The sequence below is a fragment of the Salvia hispanica genome, chromosome 4 (assembly GCF_029641045.1).
Source record: "Salvia hispanica isolate PSC_SH4W2 chromosome 4, Shi_PSC_v1, whole genome shotgun sequence".
NCBI lineage: Eukaryota > Viridiplantae > Streptophyta > Magnoliopsida > Lamiales > Lamiaceae > Salvia > Salvia hispanica.
Window position 1 is genome coordinate 51,361,422 of NC_142695.1, and position 21,095 is coordinate 51,382,516.

Here is a 21,095-nt window from a genome sequence, read left to right on the forward strand (position 1 = left end):
ATAAAATTGATTTATTGATTTTCAGTCGGGAAAGAAAGAAGTAAAACAGTTTCCGACCAAAATTTCTGTTCCGGCGATCATGAAGATCCTAGTGGCCGTCAAACGGGTGGTGGACTACGCCGTCAAAATTCGGGTCAAACCCGACAAGGTATGAAGCTTCAAAGCCCCCAAAATAGGATTAAAAAACGAAAGAAAATAAGCTCAATTTCAATTAATCTTCCTAAATTTATGATTTGTTGCAGAGCGGTGTGGAGACCACGAACGTGAAGATGTCGATGAATCCATTCTGCGAGATAGCTTTAGAGGAGGCGCTCCGGATCAAGGAGTCGGGCCGGGCCTCGGAAGTCGTGGCCGTGAGCGTCGGCCCGGCCCAGTGCGCTGACACTCTCCGCACCGGGCTTGCGATGGGCGCCGACCGGGCCATCCACGTGGAATGCCCGGGAACGCTTTACCCCCTTTCTGTTGCTAAGATCTTCAAGGCGCTCGTCGATGCTGAAAAGCCCGGCCTTCTCCTTCTCGGAAAACAGGTAAGTATTTTTTTAAAATAAAGTTGGATTTTAGGAAATTCTTTCTGGTTTTTACATTTGTGGTGAAGATGTTTGTGATTTGTGCTATTTATGTTTTCTGCTGTGTGATTGGAATTTTGGGATTGATGGTTTTCTCTTATAATACTTTACAGAGGATGTTTAGTCATGAGGATTAGCATAGATAGATAAAAATAGGATGGATTGACACTTTGGGATATTTTATGGCCTTGCATTGGAGCATTGCTAATAAGTAAGATAAAAATACTCAATATGTTTACTACTACTAGTAAACCGCCCGTGTTTGAATTGGGTAAAGTGTTCTTGGCATATAGCTCTTCTCTAGGTGCTGAGAGTGTTGCAAATGTGAGGTTTAGTTGGGTTAGGAAGCTAATGACTTGTATTCTGTTTTCACATTCCAAAGGCATAAGCTGGCAAGATCGCCTTCTTGTGTACAATTTGGTCTTGCTTGTGCTTTTGTTCTCTCACAAAGTTCTTGATTTTTACTTGGGAAATGAAGTTGTTGTTTTTGTTGATTGAGTGATAGCCTATATCTTAGGGGCTGTTCGGTTTACAAGATTGTATGCCGGGATTAAATATGTACTATTGTGTATTGTTCATGAGATTGAATTTCACAACTCAATCCTAGACTACGTCTCGTGATTATTTTGTCTAACAAATCGAACAGCCATTAGGAGTTTCACATTTGGATCATATGGTTGTTACTTTGTATTGGCCACTCTAAAGACATTCTGAAAACATGTATGTCCATTTGTGCGGAATGTAATCTGATGTTCTTGCTTCCCTTTTTCCTTTTCACCAGAAATGAAAATGACGGTGTTGCTACAGTTTGCTTATAAAGGTGTGCTTTTACATTATCGCATAGCTAGTTCAAGGAGAAAGTTTTTTTTCTAACTATTGAATGGACATTTCTGATATAAATGATCCCCCTTAGCCTTCATATTCATATGTTATCACTTAGTTTGAGTTTTATCTATGCCTCGGAAGAAATGTATGCTTCTGTTTTGATTTGACTGCTTCTGCTTGTTGACCTGAATTTCATCATGTAGACCTATTTCTCTGTCGTTTTAATGTTTTTTTAATGGTGTACGATTCTCCATCAGATTATTGTTTCTGATGTTCTGATTTATGCAGGCCATCGATGATGATTGCAACCAAACGGGGCAAATGATTGCAGGGCTTCTTAAATGGCCTCAAGGAACCTTTGCCTCCAAGGTTAGCCCCAGCGTTGCTCCTTTTTCTATAAAATGTCGATATAGTATGATCACTATGTTTTCGGCTTAATGAAATGTCTACAATACGAGAGGAAGATGAGAACTACTTGCTTGATCACCGACTCACCCAGTCATTAGTTCAAAAAACTACTGTTATGATGCCTTGTTATATCCCATTTTTCTCTTTCTTTATGCGATTTCATCGAATATATTTTGTTATATCCAATACAAGAGGCATTCGAAGCTCACCTCCTCTCCGACTATATGTTTCTTGCTAGAGTATCTTCTTTCATTGGCCATAAGCTAGCTTTGACACATTACGTGAATCTTCAATTTTTTGTTCAATTCCATTAGGTTGTACTCGATGAAGGAAATAAAGTAGCAACCGTGGACAGAGAGGTTGATGGTGGTCTCGAGACCTTGAGCTTGGATTTACCTGCTGTAATCACGTAAAAATCTTCCCTTCTTACTTGTAATGATTCATTCTCTCGCAATTCCTGTTCTGACCTGCATTCTTTATTGCAGCACTGACCTGAGGCTGAACCAACCAAGATATGCCACTCTTCCGAACATTATGAAGGCAAAGTCGAAGGTGATAAAGAAGCTCACTCTGCAGGATCTGAACGTCGAGATCAGATCCGACTTGGAGGTTGTTCAAGTGACAGAGCCTCCCAAAAGACAAGCCGGGGTAGTTCTTTCTTCTGTAGATGAACTCATTGATAGGTTAAAAAACGAAGCACGCGTTATATGATTCTGCGAAAATTATCTGCAATGTTATGATATGTTCTTTATTGGGCCCTATGAAGTCATATGATTCTTATAGTTGCTAGACTATAATCATGAAGTTTTGATTTCTTCACAAGAAAAAATGCAGCTGCCTACATATAAAATGTCTATTTATGTTTTTCGGCCTAAACGACGATGTTTTTTTTTTTGTGTGAATATACGATACTGTTAAACTCATTTGTAACCAAAAAATTTTGCTGAGGGAAATTTCGAACAAGTCTACAAACTTTTAGAATATTATTCCTAAATTTTTGAGGTGCAGATTGCAATGATTTACTTATTTATTTATAGTACTACTAGTATTTTTACTGGGTTTAAGAGCACTCCCAATGGAGTTCCCTAAAAACTCCCTTATTTCTCCCTAACTCCTGCCACATCAGCGCCACATCAGCACCAAAATTTATCCCCAGTTTTTAGCCAAGTGCTACATTGGTTTCTCCCTTATTTCTCCCTTATTTCTCCCTAACTCAACATTTCATTTTTACATCATTATTTTTTATATTATTTAATTTTCCCTACAAATGTATTTAATAAATAGACTAATAATGAACAATTCATCGTTGTATTAATCATTGGAAAATATAATACAACGAGAAAAAAAAAACTACAAATAAAAAACGCAAATAAACAAAGATTTAAAAAAAAAAAATCTAAGACGGAGGGGCCGGAGGGGCGTCGGGATCGAGCCCCAGCGTACTCTGCAGGTGTTGGATGCATTTCCAGAGGGCCGCCTTTTCTTCAGGGGTCCCGCCGCCGGTGAAGTACAGCGTGTACATCTGGGTCAGATTGGCGACATTGCTCGAATAAGTGGCTTTTTCTAAGTCGATGACGGATTCCGACGCGACTTCCGACGTTGCGCCCTTCCCCTTCCGCCTCCCCTTCGCCTTCTTCACTCCCTCCGGGCGCTCGTGCGGACCATCCCCACTCAAGTCGATGTGGGCCGCGCTCCCCTCGCTCTCCGAAACGCTAAGTCGCGAGCGCACCGATTTCCCGTGCAGCGCGTCGTGCATTCCCGTCCGGAATTTGGGGAGATCCTTCAGCTTATCGTAGATGTTCCAATACTTGAAGCCCTTCGTCGACAAGTACTGGCTACTATACATCCGGATGGCCTCATCTCGGACCATGTGCTCGTTCTGGCCACTCGTCATGTGAGTCATCAAGTTAGAATAAATACCGTTGAAGTGCCCGCAGTCCCTCATGAGGCGCTCCCAATGCCGACGGATCGCCTCGCTGCCATGGTCCTTCATTGAGGCAGTCTTGTGGCTCCTGTACTTCGCGGCAATCCGCTCCCAGAATATGATCTCAGTCTGGTAGTTGCTGCGCTCCGCGTCCTGTGACGTGTCCGCCCAGCAGTCGGCTATCAGCTCGGACTCTTGCAGAGTGTAAGTAGTCCTTACCCGCTTCGGCCTCTCATCGGAACCCGTATCAGTCGCAGCCGACGACGCCGGCGCCTTCCCCCTCCCGCTCCTAGAAGGCGGCTCGGTGGGCGTTTCTTCCACCTCGAAGTCCTCCGCGCTCAGTGTCGCGGCCTGAGATTCTTGGTCGCCTGGGGTTGATCCGGGGGTGTCGAACTGGGGCCGATACACATCGTCGGCTGGAAAGGGCATTCTGCCGGCAGAGTTGAAGTACGGAGAAAGTCTCCGCGCCGGAGGAGTCTGCAAAGGAGACGGACCCCCGTATGGAAGTTGGCCGGGAGGAGAACCCATCGCCAACAACGACTGCATCCACTGCTCGTTTGCTTCATCCGTGTTGGGAATTTGTGAACTCGACTCTTTCCCCTTACCCTTATCCTTACCCGATCGGGAACTTTTCTTCCAAAAGCTCATAATTTTGATGAAAATTGAAGATTGGGAGAAGAGATTGAAAATGGAGAGAATGAAGATTGTGGGTGATGAATGGAGGAAGTGGAGGAAATATTTATAGGGGTGGAATGTAAAATAGCCGTTGGGTTCAAAAAAAAAAAAAAAAAATTTTAATTATCGCCGATTATCGCCGAGCGTCGCCACAGTGGCCGGCGATCGCTCGGCGATAATCCGGCGTTAGAACGCCACTCGGCGAAGCAACGGCAACATTATCGCCGAATTATCGCCGACTTCGCCACAATGGCCGGCGATAATTCGGCGATAACCGGCGATTTATCGCCGAGAATTCGCCACCTCCATTGGGAATGCTCTAAACTTGTAAAGACTGATTTTTTATTTGTGGGACAGTATTAAAAAATTTTGTGGTTTTCTAACAAATTTGTCAGTGTTTTTCTTATGCTAGGCTGCAGTGGTTCTTATAAATGTTCTTTGGAATATTCTTCCTAAATTTCTGAGGTGTAGAATGCAATGATTTAATTATATAATTATTTTTTACTTTAAATTTTAACTTTTTCCTTAGCTCTTACTATATGGGAAAGGCCACCATATTCCTATGAAATTGAATGGGTACATTTGATTGGGGGCGTTGCTCTTTAGTTTACCCAAGGATTGAATAAAATCAAGAATGGGAATATAATTGTGATAAGATGCAATCTAAAAATCTTAGATGCTCTATGTCTATTTTATTTAAATAATATTCAAACCCAAATTTCAAAATTAGCCCAAATATAAAAGTTTATCAAATAGTATAACCTAATAGAAATGAATTTAAATCATTTTTTAATTACTTCTTCCGTTTCATTATAGTTGAATCGTACTTCTTTTCCAAATGTCGAATTATTGTTGAGTTCTTTTTTTTTATACAAAAAAACAACACATACTCTTTTATTTTATTCATAATATATTCTTTTTCTGTATCTCTATTTTCTTAAATTACACATTTCAAAAAAATGTCTTAGTTACAATAAGACTAATAGTACTCCTTCCATCCAAATGGTATTTTCTGATATCTCAATTAAATTGAATCATTTCCTTTTTTTATAAAACTAAAATAAAATAGCACACACTTTTATTTAATTGAAAAACAACAAGAATTCATCAATTAGTCTAATAAAAGAAACTGCCAATGTCATCGCATGTGAAAATCGCACTGCAATTATTTAACCGCATTGTATTTTCAGGAATAAATACGGCGGCAGAAATAGCAGCTTCGTTGGTTACGGCTAAGCCAATAATTGACGCCGCCGTCCACGTGTCTCCCCCTGAGTGGGCGGCTTCCCACTACCCGTCGAATCATATCTCGTGACTGCTTTTCACCCTCAAATTAATTGCCATCAATCCATTTTCCCCTCAAAAGTTTGAAATCGAAGTCGAAATCGCAATCAAAATCCCCAATTATTAATTTGACTCGCCCACCCCAAGCCCTAATCACACGTGATTGTGATGATGAATGGCTATGCACATCACGTGGATTCACTCGACGAGAATTGCTGGACCGAGTTAATCGATTACAGCTTCCTCTTGGACGACGCCGTCCCAGCCGCGGACCTTTATTTGAACCCTCAGCCACCGCCGCAAAAGTGAGTTTGTTTTGGATTATTTTTTTCTATCACAGTAATTATTGCTTGATTTGAATGTTTTCATTTTCGAATGGAGATTTTCTGCGTCCATGATCTATAAGGATGTGGTTTTGTAGATTTATGCCTATGTTTAGGATTGAAAGTTCGAGATAGGAAATCGTTTTGTAGATTTATTTCGTTATTAATAGTTTTTCAGTGCAAATTGAGATTTAAGCCAATGCAGCGATCGAAATATTCAGCAAAACTGAAAAAGACATATCTAGAGGATTTTTAAGCGGTTCTTATGGTTAAAAATAGACATAGCAGGTTGGTTAGAGCGAGATTTGAGCTCATGTCTAGATTTGTAAACATTGAGCTGCTTATAGTGTTCCAGGAGATCATTAGGCGGTCATTTGTCGCTCAGCTGATAAGATTCCAGATTATAGTCATGGTGAAATAATCCGCGTAGTCCGTCGTCCATTGAATATTGTAACAATACATCCCAAGTTTAGCGTACTTCACCTAACCAGGGACTGATAATTTAGCAAAATTCCAAACTGTCCCTGTGATATCGTGAGAAGAGCATCGATGTCGCACAATAGAAAAAGCAAGACGATGAGATACTTGGGACTGGACAATCAAAGAATATCTGGATATGACTTGTGGTTATTCCTCCATTTCAAATATTTCTTTGATAAGGTAATCTTGAATCCAAAAGGCTCCACCTGTGCTGAAGTCAAGCTTATTGAGCTCGAGTTCGAAGTCTATAAAGTTATTCTTAGGTGGTTTTAGGTTTCAGCCATGAAATTTTTAAGAGCCCAACTTGCTGGTTGCTCTTAATCTTATAAACAAGGTGTGGTAGTGACTAGTGATGTATTAAAGTTATAACACCGTATCTTGGCTACTCTTTTGCTTACTAGTATTACAATTCTGTGGCTAAATATATTACCTGCTGTAAATCTGTCACAGTATTAGTCATTGATATGATCATTATTTTATTGAAGTGCTTGCGTGACGAATGATGTGTCGTTTAGTGGAACTACATCACATATCAGTGATTCTGTGGAAGAGCGAGAAAACCCAAAAAAGAGGTAATCTTTAATATAATCTGTGTATTTCTGTTGCTGGAAGAGCTTATATAGCTTCTATAATGTGATTCAGCTGGATTCACGAAAGTACTAAAAATCGTGATATGGCAATTTTGATTCATTTCTCACTCTACATGTACGGAGTTTGAATTTGCTACATGGAATCTTGCTGTCTTAAAACTGCTCTTTGTTGTTCAAAAACCTGAAGCACGTCTATTACAGGCTAACATTTGTTTAATGGTTAGTTCCTTCAATGTATGAAATGGCTAGTCTTTGGCCTTCATATCTAGTATCTACATAAGGTTTTTCCAAATGGACTTGCGAAAGGAAGTTTGGTTATGTTTTTATGTTCTTTTCCTATTGCAAATCTATTTTAACTTGTTCTGGATAAATGCTTCATCACAATTTTTTCGAACAAAGCCAACTAAACTCTTGGCCTTGTTGCACCCATTCTACAGGGGTCGCAGTCAACAGTGTGGTGGAACAGGAAACAAAGCATGCCGTGAGAGAATGAGGAGAGAAAAATTGAACGACAGGTAGTATCTACTATTTCCCGAAAGAAAGTGGGAGATTGTGGTAGTGCATTACGTGAGGGACTAGATAGATTGTTTCAAATAAAGAACTGTTTTGGGCTTGGTGCAGGTTTACAGAGTTGTCTGCTACGCTAGAACCTGGGAGACCTGCAAAAACTGACAAACTGGCCATACTAGGTGATGCCATCAGAGTTCTAAACCAGCTAAAAACTGAATCGGAGGAGTATAAAGAGATGAACGAGAAGCTTTTAGAAGAGATAAAAACTTTGAAGGTCAGACATTGCCTAACCACCTCATATTGCCATGTTTTTGAGTCAGTAGAAATCCCTTTTCAGCTCTATAACTATGTCGTATCTAAAACAGGCTGAGAAAAATGAACTTCGTGAAGAGAAGTTAGTGCTCAAGACAGATAAAGAGAGGATGGAGCAGCAACTGAAAAGCATGGCTGTTCCTCCTGCCGGTTTCATGCATGCACATCCGCAGGTATACCCTGCTGCCCCAAAACAGATGCCAATGTACCCTGGCTACAGTCTCGTACCAATGTGGCAGTACCTACCTCCGTCTGCTCGTGACACATCTCAAGATCATGAGCTCAGGCCACCTGCTGCTTGATTTTGTGTGCGATGATGCTCCTTATAAGCTTGATCACGCAGTTGAGAATTTTTCTGCCTGACATGCTTGTAAATACAAAATCAGAAATGCTCGCGAGTTGATTTTATATTGGTTTTAGATCTCTTGCTTCTAATGCTGTTTTGAACAAATTTTGAGTACTAAATAAGTTGAAAGATTTCTTTTTGACGGAAACGGGTTCGTACATTTTACTTTTGTGTTTCAGTTTCAGCTTCTTTCCTGCATTTATTAAATGATGCCTTAGAGCAATTTTCTGTTCTCTGTGAATAGATTTATGCGGTAAAATAATGAAATGTTTTACAAATTGAACTTTTTGAAGAATCATGAACTGTTGTCGTAGTAATAAATTTTGTGCACAACCAAAATTATTTTCTCTGATAATCATTGAGGCGGCGCCGCCACTACAGATCGTATCAATGCTCACATCCTTTATTTTGCTTCGACCCTATTTGTGTGTAAAAGAAGTGAAATTTTTTTGTGGAAATTCTAAACCAATAAACAAAGATTTTTAGAAAAATCCATGTAGTGATTCATATGCAGCCAGCGGAGTCAACCATTATTACATTAAAATAATAAGTGTGCAGCTGCTTTCTACTAAAAATCCAACTTTCGCCGGAAAAAATGGTAGTTTCAAGCAGCATGGATGCACAATCCGATCGGAAGAGCGAGTTGCAGGCCTTCGACGACACGAAAGCCGGCGTGAAAGGACTAGTCGACGCCGGGATCACCAAGCTGCCCGCAATCTTCCTCCATCCACCGCAGAATTTGAAGGATATCGGGACCACGACCGGAACTCACTTGGATTTTCCGGTCATAGATCTCGAGAGCTTCGACAAGGATCCGAGCCTACGCCGGAAAGTCGTGGACGGGATTCGAGAAGCGGCGGAGACGTGGGGTTTCTTCCAAGTTGTGAATCATGGGATTCCGGTAGCAGTTTTGGATGATATGTTGGACGGAGTTCGTGGATTCATGGAGCAGGATACGGATATCAAGAAGCAATATTACACTAGAGACTCAACTAACAAGTTTCGGTTTAATAGTAATTTCGATCTGTTTAGTGCTCCGGCGACTAACTGGAGGGACTCTTTTTACTGTGTTGTTGCTCCTAATCCTCCACAGCCTCAACAGCTGCCTCAAGTTTGCAGGTCTATAACATTCTAGAAGCTTCCTTTGTCAATTCTTGTTTATGTGATTATTCTTCTATGGTTAGAGTAGTGTTGGATTGAATTGATTAGATTGGAAGAATTTAGAACTTGTGATGAAAGATTGGATGATTGTGTGTTTAGGGAATCTTTTTTGTTGTGTTCAGATGTGTTCTTGCTCCTAATAGTTTGCAGTTCCATAACTATCTAGGAGCTTCCTGAGTTCTTGATTATTTGATTATTCTTCTATAGCTGGAGTAGTGTTGTAGATGGTGTTGGATTGAAATGATTAAAGTGGAAAAAGTTAGACTTTGTGATGAAGATTGGATGATTGTGTGTTTAAGGAGTCTTTGTGTTGAGTTCAGTTGTGTTCTTGCTTCCTAATCATCCACTGCCTCAACAACTATCTCAAATTTGCAGTGCTATGAAAATCTAGAAGCTTCCTTTGTTAATTCTTGATTATTTGATTATTCTTTCTGTAACTATAGCAGTGTTGTAGATAGTGTTGGATTGAATGGATTAAAGTGGAATTTTGGCCTTGTGATGAAGATTGGTGGATGATTGTGTGTTTTAGGGAAATCATGATGGAATACTCTAAGCAAGTGATGGGATTAGGGAGGAGTTTGTTTGAGTTGCTGTCTGAAGGTCTTGGACTCAGCACAAATCATCTCCTGGATATGGAATGTGCACACTCACTTTTCATGGTCTCCCATTACTACCCCTCGTGCCCGGAGCCGGAGCTCACATTGGGTGTGACTAGACACTCGGACAACAACTTTGCAACCGTGCTTCTGCAGGACAACCTCGGCGGGCTCCAAGTGTGGCATCAGAACCAGTGGGTGGATGTTCCTCCTCTCCGGGGAGCCTTAGTCGTCAACATTGGAGATCTTCTTCAAGTAAGCAACTGCTACGGACTCCAGTGTCTCACATTGATTAGTTTTTGAAAAGAGTTTCATGTTTGGTCTGTAATGCATCTATAATATCAACTTGCAGCTGGTAACGAACGATAAGTACAAAAGCGTGGAGCACAGGGTGCTGTCGAGCAAGGCCGGCCCGAGGATATCAGTTGCCAGCTTCTTTGGGAGGGATTCGGGACCAAGCTCGATCGTTCATGCCCCGATTAAGGAGCTGTTGTCAGAGACGAACCCTCCCAAGTACCGCCCCACCACATCAGAAGAGTATAGTGACTACTTCTGCAAGAAGGGCCTTGATGGCACTTCTGCCTTGCTTCACTTCCAACTCAAAGGTTAGCCTTTTGAAGTTGAAATGTAAAACAGCCTTCATCTATAGCTTCATTTCTCCTATCTTTGTAATCAACATTTGTAATAACTAAAACTACCTTGAATTATCAATAAAGAGTTTTGATCTATGTAAAACCCATTCTTAATACAAAAATACAGAATCAAGCATACATAGGTCATTTTTAGGTCATCGTAAGCTTATTTTTATGTCATTATAATAAGGATGACATAAAAGGATCTTAACATGACCTCAAACCCAAATTTTATAATACGACCTAAAACCGCTTTATAATGACCCACTGTGTTTTTCTTTAATTATTGACCATTAGATTGAAAAATCTCATGGTCAGGATTTGGTCAGGATTTTGTATTGAGATGCATTTTTGTATTGATCATTTTCCTTATTAATAAGCTTTGATAGTTTAGGTACAAAGTTGTAAAAGACAGCCATTACAACATAGTAATAGTATAAGAGATTATTTGAGTGAAATCAAAGGGCTAATTGAGCTTGAAGTAGGACAACAATGGGGTATTAGCCTCCATGCCCTTTGCATATCTACAAGCAATAATCTCCTCCCCTTTGGCCTCCCTATAAACAGGTGGATTCTCTTCGGACAGCAGCTCCTTGATCGGACCATAAACCTTCGAGCCGTTGCTCTCCTCCACATGCATACGAAACACAAGTGCAACTGAAACCCGCGGACCTATGCTCCTCGCCAGTGCCCTGTGGTACACACTTTTAAACGCACCGTTGCTGATTAGCTGCAACACACAAGCACTAATCGTTAAGGGCATCCACAACAGAGTGCATTGAAAAGCACTTACACTATTCATGTGCTTATCTACTTACGTACCTCCATGAGATCACCGACGTTGACCAGAAGAGTTCCCGGGGAAGGCGGGACATCAACCCAACGATGCTTGTGGAGAATCTGCAGTCCACCGATATCGTCCTGCAGTAGAAGAGTGAGGAAGCCGCTGTCTGTGTGGCTGCTGAACCCGAGTGTCATGTCTGGCTCGGGACAGGCCGGATAATAATTGCACGCCACAAACTGTGCCTCTGCACAATCCATGTCCATCAGGTGATTCCGGTCCAGCCCAAGAGCTTCAGACAGCAGCTCGAACAGAAGTATTCCGACGTCCTTTGCTTGCTTTGAGTATTCCAGCATTGTATCTCTGCCATAGCCAACATCATCATGCATCATGGAGTTAAGGGTGTTTCGATGAAAATGATGTATACATCTCGATCAGACAAAAAAGAATCCGAATAGATCTGTAAATTTCTCGAAAGATGAAATGATGAACTGAAGCTACTATATGTAACACCAAACAATTGAACACACATATATATGCAAACCTAAAATCAAAGAAAATGGGATATATACCTGCAAACTTGAGGCAATTCATGTGGCTGAGGTGGATTAGGAGCCATGACCAGATATAGAGTATCCCTCCAGTTTGCATAAGGCACTCTAAACAGATCAAAATTGCTATTAAACCCCACTTTCCTCTTTATATCTCGTGTGTAATACTGCTTCTTATCCTCACCATCCAGCTCAAAAAACTCTTTCACAACCTCCATCACTTTGTTCATCAAATCTGCCGGAATCCCGTGATTCAGAATCTTGAAAAACCCCCATTCCCGGCACGCAGATCTGACTTGATCGACGACTCCTCTGCGGTCCTTCTCCAAGCAGGCCAAGTCGACTACCGGGACACTGGCGTCAGAAGTTGTCTTCTCTTCGTTGATGTATTGTTCGTGGATGAATATTCGAGGAATCTTTGTGACCCCGGCTTCCACAAGCCCCTTCACACCGGCTTTCGTGTCATCGAATGCTTGTAGTTCGCTGATTCTGTCGTAGTCAGACATCTTGGCAGCTAAGATGATCTCTTTCAGTTGAGTGCAAAAGTATTGAGTTTGTGCAATGATAGTATTTCATCAACTTATCTTATACTCCATCACTCTTTTGTCCTTTTTTCCAATAATGGAGTAAGTATTTTATATTGATATGCCACCCTCTTTAGGTAAGGTGATGTTCCCAAACATAACGCATTAAAATAATGAAGTAGTTGATCCTTTTTAGGAATATAATGAAATTGATCAACTATAATAAGCTTTAATACAGTAAACCAGCATTAAAATCAGAATGAAAGATATGATACCAGATTGATCAGGTATAAAGTGGAATGTAGGGAATATAATGGATTATAAATTTGAAGAACACAGCAATAATATTTAATGCCCGGATCCACCACTGCAAAGTTCTAGATAACTCGAGGTTCACTGTTAGATTCTACACTAATTTAATTATAATATCAAAATATATGCCATACTAAAAAAAAAACTATATTAGTAATCACTTAGTATTAAATAAAATTTGTAACAACCAATTATTAAGTAATAACGTTAAAAAGATAAATATAAACCCCAGCCAATGCCCCTAAAAATCAATAGTTACAAATTTAAAATAAAACATATAATTGGAATGAAAACACAATTAAATCAAGCAAGAGTGAATAATCAAACTTAAAAGCCTCATCTGTGATTAATTCCTGGAAAAACTGTAACATACATATAAATTCATGAATTTCTAAAGAGATCATGGCATAGCCGAGACAACATCGTCCAAAAAAAGAAAGACAAAACGAAATCACAGACATTCTAGTGCTGCTGATGATGATACAATACAACCCTTACAAAAACTGGTTCCAGTACTCCCTAGCCAGATCATTAAAGCAAATTAATGAAGCAACTAAAACCAATCACTTTTGTCTGACCTCTAGTTAGTTTTTGCCTTAGGAGCCTTCTTCTTCGATGATCTCCGTGGCATTGAGTTCGTCATGCCAACAAAGAAGAGCAAAGCCCCGAGCAGCGCCAAGTTCTGGTCAGAAAGTTGGAGTGAGTTAATGTCAGAAATGAATAATGAATGCAGCATGATGAGTAGTAACTAGTCACATAATGAATTCGCTAACACTCATTTGTTTGGTGGTGCACATGGTTCATAGATTGAATGCAAACCTGAGTGAACTTGACGAAGAGCTGAACAAATTCCTTTTTGTCAGCTTCGTAGTTGTAGAAGTCATACAAGATAGGGGTTGAAATAGCTTGATGGAGTAGCTGAGAATACAAAAGAACTTTAAGCAACAATGATTGAGTTCATATATTATATATATATATATATATAGAAGAAGGATTGGTAGTGGGTACCAGAATCACAGCTCCAAAAGAGCTGCTGAAGACGAACAAAAGGCTACCAAGAGACTTCATGATGATAGCTCCCAATATCAAATGTTTCATCTGAAATAAACAATTCCCTCAATCTATAAATTCATGCCAGCGCATATATATGTGTCTTTGTGAGTGTGTGCATAGTCGTGTTTCATCTATGAATTGCGAATAAATGAAGACTCTCCTTACCTCAATATGGGGAATTTGAAATCCAGTGTGTGTAGCAACATGTTTAGAGAAAACATTGAACTTTGGCCTTAATTGCCTTGCTGCTGGTCCACCATCATTACCGAATTCATTGAACCTACAAAAGTTTACAATGGGTTGCATAAGAAGGCGCTTCATACATTCATGTATGGCTTGATACATGAAACAAATGAATAGTAATTCTTGTACAAATTACCATTTCAGACTATTTGAAGCTTCATTCAAAATCAACAGATAAGTAAAACATTGAGTAATTAACAGACACATGGCTTCGTAAGTAACTATCGTATAGCATTTAGAATGTTTATAAGGAATAAAAATGAAAGAATCATCAGTATAAAAGCATCTCCAACATACAAAAGAAATCTGGTTCAACCAACAATTTCAGCAGCACACTAACCATTTTCCATTACCACCACAAACATGCAAAACATAAAACAATTCTTAACAAGATCCAGATAAACAAAGGTAAAAAAATCTCAGGTTCTACGTAAACAATGTGGCAATTGGACGCATTGGATCAAATTCTGGAAACACCTAAATTAGCTATACATAATCATATAGCAGCAAAATTCTGGTAGTAGCTTCGATCTATTGATCCTCACAAAAATGAGAGATCATTGACCTGCAACTGCAAGAGCAGGGTAGCAATGCTGAAGAATGCAGTTCCGAAAACAACAATAACTAGTCCTGATCTAATCAAACGGTGACAATTATACCAAGATTAACTTAGAATTTTACTTTACATTGTTATCTCGCTTCAGTTTGAACTTTCTTAATCAACACCAATGAAATCGATACTAACAATCTTCGAATGGAGGCATAGAATTCATCCAACTCGAAAACATCGATTCATCACCAAATAGCTCAAAATTGTAAGATCACGAAAATCAAATGTAAAGTCCTCAGTACACAATCTATTGAGATATTCATCAGATCCAATCGCGTAGATCAACTCCAAAGTCACAAGTGAAGGTGAAACCAAGCTAAACCGAGCTCGAAACTATTTCATACTTGAACAAGCTCAATATAAAACGATTGAAAAGCACCAAACAAACAAAATCGCGAGCGGTGAAAGGAACGCAGATCTATGTAAGAGGCAGAAGTCTTACTCTTGGTAGGCGGAGAGAACGAAGACAGAGACGAACAGGAGTCTACCGAGGAAAGAAATGAACGCCATTGTCTCCCTGTTTGAGCTCTCTCTATTCTCTCTCTCTAGATGATGAATTGAAGTCTCTCTAGATTTGGTGCACTTTAAAATGGCAAAGATTCAAAAGAGGCGACTTGAATGCGTGTTGTTTGAATTGGAAATTTTGTGAATATTGCTTTTCTTTTTTCTCTATCTAAATTTTCCACAAAATTCGTAATTATGAGAATTCGAATGCCTATATTGTTTAATGATTTTATTAAATTTAAGCCAATATTTATAAGTTATCAGTTACTACTTCTCAATCTAATTTTATTAAAGGTATCAATTTTATTTCAAATTTCCCAAACTTATCAATTTTATCCTCACCTTTTCTAATTTGTAGTATCAATATTCTCAGTCATTTTTTACTATAATAATAATTGTTCAAAACTTAAAATTACATTTTTCATACTATTTAACTTATTTACAAAGCAGATTACTCCTAATAAATTACTCCACTACTACTATTATCCAACACATATGTCACGATTCAATTGTTGAAATGAAATTATAGATATACGGAATAATTATTAAAAAATTTGACTAAAATTAATAATGTAAATAGTACTAATACTATCCCAATCCTTTAGTAAAAATAATATGGGATATTGACATGTAATATCACGAAACTTTCAAAAAGTTGTTTTCCCACGAACTTTAAAATTGGCAAATAATATCACGAACTTTACCCTCATTTTGTTTTTTTCCCACGAATGAAAAAATTCATGTTATTTTAATAGATTAAAGAACAATTTTGTAGGGTGTGCTTCAAGAAAAACTATCTTCAAAGATATTAATTGCCAATTTTAAAATTCGTGGAAAAAATCTAATTTTTTAAAAATTTTATGATATTACATGTCAATATCCCAAATAATATTGACTGAGCAGTGGTATAAAACAAATGTTTTTTGCAATCCGTTGAACACTATTTAGTCGAAAATATAATAACTCCACAAAGTTAGACGAAAAAACAGCGGTCTCACTTAAATATTGCCCAGAAAACAAAAGTATATGGTTTATATATTGCCCACACGCGCGAGTACCAAAAGCTCAGATTTAGCACAGTTGTTGTCTATGACATGGAGTTAATGACAATGGGCCACGTTTGCGCAGCCAATAAGAATGATCTTGTGATGTATCTAAGTGAACATGTGGCCTTCTGTAGGCGCGAGGTCGTTTCACGCCCATGAAGGAGTGTATAAATATTTATTAAACTTTGAAAATTAGGCAAAGATTTACTCGTCTCGATTTCTTAGTTAACAAAAATATTACTTAGAACACTGAAAAATATATATGGACATTATTCGACAAATACTCTAATCTCTGTGATATACTGATATTATAAATAATGGAGTAGGTTTATACCATACATTATGGAGTACTACTATATTGCAATAGTTTGTCGATCTGAATCATCTGATTAGTTAAAATAGTTTCTCAAATATCCATATCGTGTTTCTTCTGTATATATTGACGTTATGTTTTTTTATTTAGACATTATGCAGTAATTAAATGATCCAGATGATCTTGATCATTCCTTTTAATTTGCAAATCTAAACTGAATTATGATTTTGTTTGAGGATCATTTATTGCCAGTAGACTTGATTTCTATTTCTAAGAGCATCCGCAGCGGTATGCTCGTCCGTCCTTGCCGCTGGTAAGGACATGTTTGTCCGCCGCTGCAGCTCGTCTGTCCGTGCCGTTGAGCAGCCTTATGTGGCGGCACGCGATTGGCCAACGAGAATTTCATTTTTTTTAATTCGAATTTAATTTAAAAAATATATTTTCCCACTTCTCAATAAATTATATCCGTTTTCTACACACTTTTAATTTATTTTTTAATTTTTTCTCCAAAATTCACATTTTAATTATGTAATTTTTATTTTTTAGGATTTAATTATGTTTTTATATTGTAGAAATGTTTTTAGTAATTGAAGTATTTAAATTGAATAATAGAATAGTGAGACCCTTGAGCTTGTCCTTGCGGAAGAGCATGGATGTGGGTGTTGTGCTCTTACTTAAACACAGAGAGTAAAAGTGGGTCCGGGTCCACCTCCGTGCTCTTATTTAAGAGCTCGGATATGGGGATGCTATATTGAATAAGTCTAGTATCATAATTCATTTTAGATGATTGTAATGTTTTTATGGATTATGGTCTAACAACATATTTTTCATTGATGGTGGAAACTATAGGCAATTATTACTATAAGATAGATTGTTGTATGTGTCATTGTGATTTTATAATATTATGATAGTTTTGCGAAGAATACAGCTTCAAGTTGTAAATCGATTGGAACTCAGCTAGCCTATTTCCCTTTGGTACTTTTGACTTTGTCATTAATTGGGGAACACAATAATTTTACCACTAAACCTTTTGTTTACCACTAAGACCTTTATTTGATTCCATAGGTCATTCAGTAGCTTACTCTTGATAAATTTATTACATGCATTGTTTATCAGACCTAATATTATTACTACTAACCTTCAAATTTTAGTTAAAGTTTGCTGCCAAGGTTAAGAGTTTATACTAATGATATATACTAGGGACTAGTACTATATAGTTTTGGTTAGTTTATCAATTACGATTTTATTAATTTATATCAATAATTTCATAATTAGACTGCATAAATATGTTATCAGTACAATTTTAATGAATCGTAATTTCGTAATTTTAAACTAGGACTAAAACGCATCGTTTAATAGAAGTGTTTCTCGCGCTCAAATCAAATTCGAACTTTCAAAAAAAAAATATATAATTACGAAAAAGGCCCCTTTTCTCTATACTCCCCCAAATCACTAACCTTACGTCCCTACCCGAAAATTCAAACCAAATCCAGAAAATGCCTCCGAGAAGATCCGCTGCAGCCAGAGGAGGCGCCCAAGGCCCCACACTGAAGCTAATCGTGGACAAGGGACCGTTATCCGGTAACACAAGTGAGTTCAGGCCGGGAACCGCGGTCAAGATCGGCCGCCTTGTCCGCGGCAACACGCTAGCTATCAAGGACTCAGGAATATCCACCAAACACCTGCTCATCCAAGCCGAAGATGCGCCGGATCGGCGCTGGACCGTCTCCGACCTCGATTCCTCGAATGGCAGCTTTCTCAACGACGCGCAGCTCGAGCCATTCGAAGCGGCGGTTCTGTCCCATGGCGACGTCATCAAAATCGGCGAGGAAACGTCGATTAGGGTGGAGATCCTTAGCGGGGAGGGTAATGAAGTCGTTTCCGTGGCGAGGAGGAACACGCGTCGGCGCGGTAGGGAGCAGGTCGTCGATTTGGGGGTAATTGACGAGTTTGCCGAGCTAGGGTTACAGAATAATGTCGATGAGGAGAAAATCGAAGTTGAGGTGAATCAGGGGAGGAATGCGAACACTAGAACAACCAGAAATACAGCGAGAAGTAAGAATTTGGCTCAGGATTTGAATGTGGAAGAGGATAAAGTCGTAAGCTCTAGGATGACTAGAAATTCAGCGAGAAATTTGAAGTTGGCCGTGGATTTGAATGTTGAAGAGGATAATGGTTTGGAGCCAAGTGAAATCAAAGGATCGAGAGGCGTAAGCACTAGGAGGAAGAGGAGGGAAGACAATGTTGAAGAAACTGTAGTCGATTCGAGCCTGATCGAGGGCAAAAAGGCAACAAGAGGTGGAGGAAGGGGGAAGAAGAAGCTGATTGTGGAGACTATTTGTGAAGAAACAGAGAATGAAGAAGCAAAACCGAAGAGCGAAGAAAAGGAAAACAGATCAGATATTGCAGCTGATGAAGTGAGAAGCTCTGGAGTGGAAGAATGTGTTGCTGCTGGAGCTACTACTGGTAAAGGGGAGATGGTGGCAGATTTGAGTAAGATGACGTTGGGGGAATGGCTTGATTTTGTGGCGGTATACGAGCCTCAACAGATCATTGCTGAAACAGAGGAGATGCTGGCAGAGATGAGGCGAAAAGCAGAGAGATGTCACGAGTTCATGTTGCAACAGAAGAAAGCGCAAGGTTGAATGCTTTGAGCAGGTGAAGCTTTTCTGGTAAGTTATGTGTTCAAGTCCAGGTTAAGTTGGATTAGCTATTCTAGTAATGTAATATCTTCATCTATGGATGAATAGATCTGCTAGAAAGATTATATTGGACTATTTTAATTATTGTAAAGAAATAAAATCAATATTTCTGTAAATGATAGTACTAACTTGCCCAAATTAACATACATGGTTTAGTTAAAAGGTTCTTGTGACTTGTAGATGAATCCTGTCCAATACATATCTACAAATATAACTGTGGTTAATCTGAAAGCATTTTGTTTACAAGAAGTTGGTTTTGTTTTACATTACTATAACTCACAAAATTTTAGAGATTCAAACTACACATAATGTTTTAACATAGTAGGGGTTTAAGTCGTGTGTCGGCGAGCTAGGAGATCCGCTCCGGTCAGCGAGTGTATTAAGATATCTTCTTGAATACTAAGAACATGATTCTTACATGCATAATTTCTGCATCCTTATTTATGGATTTAATAGTAGTAAGATGGATGATATAATTCGCCCATCCACTTCAATTTGTAATTAAGTAATCCTATGTTTGATGGTTATTATTAGTGGCAACTTCCGATATGGTCGACACTTGACATGAACAATAGTTCAGTTCCTGTAAAGAATATTTCTAGCTAATACTCCCTCCGTTCCATAGTAATTGAGGTGTTTCTTTTCGGTACGGAGATTAAGAAAAATTGTGTTAGGTGTGTTAAGTAAAGAGAGAGTAAAGTGAAAAATGAAAAAGGTAGATAGATGAAGAGAGAATAAAGTAAGAGAGGGTAAAATAGGTGTGGAAAAATGTGTTGACTTTTACTAAAAAGGGAATGACTCTATTACTATGGAACGTACCAAAATGGCAAAATGACTCTATTACTATGGAACGGAGGGAGTAGTTAGTACTCTCTATCCCATTGAATTGAAGATGACTCATATTCTTTTTTGGTTTGTCCCAACCAAGATGATCATTATTGAAATGGAAACATTCTTCTCTCTACTTTATTCCCTCTCTCTTACTTTGATCTCTCCACTTCACACGCATAAATTCCTGTGCCGCCCAAGGAAGAGGTCATCTTCGTTGGAAATGAGGGAGTACTACATTTTCACTTTTCAGATATAAATTCAATGTATCATGCATGTGAAGTTGAAATTGGAAGTTCATATTCATCTATCCCCAAAAGCCAAAAGAGTCGCGAGACCATGCCATTCTGAACACCACAAACATATTGTTTATCATATCAAAGAATCAAAATGGATGTATTCTCAAGAGATCAAAACATATACTACCATACTTGGAGAGGCCAAGATCAAAGTCTTGATGAACATTGTTGCACCCTGAGGACAAATTGTATCTTAACTCCGAGGAATTGATATGAATATATCTGGAGTGAACTAGGAATCTACATGTTATTATTATTATTGCTTAGTTATGAAATTATAATTTATTTGAATAAGTTTTATAATTTGATTTATTTTTCTTAGTTTAAGATATGTGTGTAATCTTTGATGAGAAGCAATGAATGAATAATATTATTTTTATTATTCTCTTTTATAGTACTGTAGTAGAAATCCAAAAGTAACATAACATGTCTATTAGTAGTAACACTAGTAGTAGTCTGCACTTTGCAGATTGATAAATAGCAACCGGCTGGTGAATCAATCCAATAATCCATCGCCAATTATTTAATAAATAATAAATTTGACTACTGATAAATGCTAATTACACCTAATAAAATCTGAAAAGTTTTAACATAAATATTTGTTAATTAATCATACACATCAACTGGCAGCTGGTTAGTTCTAGAGCACTTTTCTTTATTTCATCCCTTTATGCAGATGACTATCCACCATTATATA

At 38.5% G+C, this 21,095-nt stretch overlaps 6 protein-coding genes across 8 annotated transcripts; 4 read left to right on the top strand and 2 right to left on the bottom strand.

The window, feature by feature from the left end:
- Positions 1–2,581, top strand: LOC125193253 (electron transfer flavoprotein subunit beta, mitochondrial-like). The gene is made up of 5 exons (XM_048091021.2): positions 1–148; positions 243–527; positions 1,680–1,760; positions 2,114–2,208; positions 2,285–2,581. Exons 1-5 carry the CDS (start codon positions 80–82, stop codon positions 2,508–2,510), a joined length of 756 nt encoding a protein of 251 aa, XP_047946978.1. The 5' UTR covers positions 1–79; the 3' UTR covers positions 2,511–2,581.
- A 3,095-nt stretch (positions 2,582–5,676) lies between these two features.
- Positions 5,677–8,391, top strand: LOC125193020 (transcription factor bHLH104-like). 2 transcript variants are annotated; one of them, XM_048090718.2, is made up of 5 exons: positions 5,687–5,987; positions 6,971–7,057; positions 7,513–7,590; positions 7,697–7,859; positions 7,951–8,391. In XM_048090718.2, the coding sequence occupies exons 1-5, from the start codon at positions 5,851–5,853 to the stop codon at positions 8,197–8,199; spliced, it is 714 nt and encodes a 237-aa protein (XP_047946675.1). In that variant the 5' UTR covers positions 5,687–5,850; the 3' UTR covers positions 8,200–8,391. The 2 variants fall into 2 exon arrangements, with proteins under 2 accessions (XP_088912109.1, XP_047946675.1); XM_089055983.1 differs by lacking the exon at positions 6,971–7,057 and having other exon boundaries at positions 5,677–5,987.
- Positions 8,392–8,512: 121 nt separating this feature from the next.
- LOC125193017 (1-aminocyclopropane-1-carboxylate oxidase homolog 1-like) lies at positions 8,513–11,942 on the top strand. Of its 2 annotated transcripts, XM_048090716.2 has the most exons (4): positions 8,513–9,362; positions 9,934–10,255; positions 10,353–10,605; positions 11,200–11,942. In XM_048090716.2, exons 1-4 carry the CDS (start codon positions 8,839–8,841, stop codon positions 11,238–11,240), a joined length of 1,140 nt encoding a protein of 379 aa, XP_047946673.1. In that variant the 5' UTR covers positions 8,513–8,838; the 3' UTR covers positions 11,241–11,942. The 2 variants fall into 2 exon arrangements, with proteins under 2 accessions (XP_047946673.1, XP_088912108.1); XM_089055982.1 differs by lacking the exon at positions 11,200–11,942 and having other exon boundaries at positions 10,353–10,735.
- LOC125193019 (1-aminocyclopropane-1-carboxylate oxidase homolog) lies at positions 10,875–12,999 on the bottom strand. Its single transcript, XM_048090717.2, has 3 exons — positions 11,986–12,999; positions 11,455–11,776; positions 10,875–11,362 (listed from the first exon to the last, which is right to left on the bottom strand). The coding sequence occupies exons 1-3, from the start codon at positions 12,468–12,470 to the stop codon at positions 11,099–11,101; spliced, it is 1,071 nt and encodes a 356-aa protein (XP_047946674.1). The 5' UTR covers positions 12,471–12,999; the 3' UTR covers positions 10,875–11,098.
- A 119-nt stretch (positions 13,000–13,118) lies between these two features.
- On the bottom strand, positions 13,119–15,306 carry LOC125193251 (uncharacterized). Its single transcript, XM_048091018.2, has 5 exons — positions 15,149–15,306; positions 14,019–14,133; positions 13,809–13,898; positions 13,620–13,718; positions 13,119–13,482 (listed from the first exon to the last, which is right to left on the bottom strand). Exons 1-5 carry the CDS (start codon positions 15,214–15,216, stop codon positions 13,381–13,383), a joined length of 474 nt encoding a protein of 157 aa, XP_047946975.1. The 5' UTR covers positions 15,217–15,306; the 3' UTR covers positions 13,119–13,380.
- Positions 15,307–18,020: 2,714 nt separating this feature from the next.
- Positions 18,021–19,387, top strand: LOC125196856 (FHA domain-containing protein At4g14490-like). The gene has a single exon (XM_048095515.2). It carries the CDS (start codon positions 18,066–18,068, stop codon positions 19,212–19,214), a length of 1,149 nt encoding a protein of 382 aa, XP_047951472.2. The 5' UTR covers positions 18,021–18,065; the 3' UTR covers positions 19,215–19,387.
- Positions 19,388–21,095: the final 1,708 nt, after the last annotated feature.

Coding starts and splice junctions, on each gene's coding strand:
- LOC125193253 (XM_048091021.2), top strand. CDS start 80: ATGAAGATCCTAGTGGCCGTCAAACGGGTGGTGGACTACGCCGTCAAA. Junction 149..242: donor TTCGGGTCAAACCCGACAAG/GTATGAAGCTTC, acceptor GATTTGTTGCAG/AGCGGTGTGGAGACCACGAA. Junction 1,761..2,113: donor AAGGAACCTTTGCCTCCAAG/GTTAGCCCCAGC, acceptor CAATTCCATTAG/GTTGTACTCGATGAAGGAAA.
- LOC125193020 (XM_048090718.2), top strand. CDS start 5,851: ATGATGAATGGCTATGCACATCACGTGGATTCACTCGACGAGAATTGC. Junction 5,988..6,970: donor CCTCAGCCACCGCCGCAAAA/GTGAGTTTGTTT, acceptor ATTTTATTGAAG/TGCTTGCGTGACGAATGATG. Junction 7,591..7,696: donor AGAGAAAAATTGAACGACAG/GTAGTATCTACT, acceptor GGCTTGGTGCAG/GTTTACAGAGTTGTCTGCTA.
- LOC125193017 (XM_048090716.2), top strand. CDS start 8,839: ATGGTAGTTTCAAGCAGCATGGATGCACAATCCGATCGGAAGAGCGAG. Junction 10,256..10,352: donor ACATTGGAGATCTTCTTCAA/GTAAGCAACTGC, acceptor ATCAACTTGCAG/CTGGTAACGAACGATAAGTA. Junction 10,606..11,199: donor GCTTCACTTCCAACTCAAAG/GTTAGCCTTTTG, acceptor CCCTATAAACAG/GTGGATTCTCTTCGGACAGC.
- LOC125193019 (XM_048090717.2), bottom strand. CDS start 12,470: ATGTCTGACTACGACAGAATCAGCGAACTACAAGCATTCGATGACACG. Junction 11,777..11,985: donor GAATTGCCTCAAGTTTGCAG/GTATATATCCCA, acceptor TGGCTATGGCAG/AGATACAATGCTGGAATACT. Junction 11,363..11,454: donor ACGTCGGTGATCTCATGGAG/GTACGTAAGTAG, acceptor TGTGTGTTGCAG/CTAATCAGCAACGGTGCGTT.
- LOC125193251 (XM_048091018.2), bottom strand. CDS start 15,216: ATGGCGTTCATTTCTTTCCTCGGTAGACTCCTGTTCGTCTCTGTCTTC. Junction 13,899..14,018: donor TTCAAATTCCCCATATTGAG/GTAAGGAGAGTC, acceptor TGTTTATTTCAG/ATGAAACATTTGATATTGGG. Junction 13,483..13,619: donor TCTTCGTCAAGTTCACTCAG/GTTTGCATTCAA, acceptor CTTTCTGACCAG/AACTTGGCGCTGCTCGGGGC.
- LOC125196856 (XM_048095515.2), top strand. CDS start 18,066: ATGCCTCCGAGAAGATCCGCTGCAGCCAGAGGAGGCGCCCAAGGCCCC.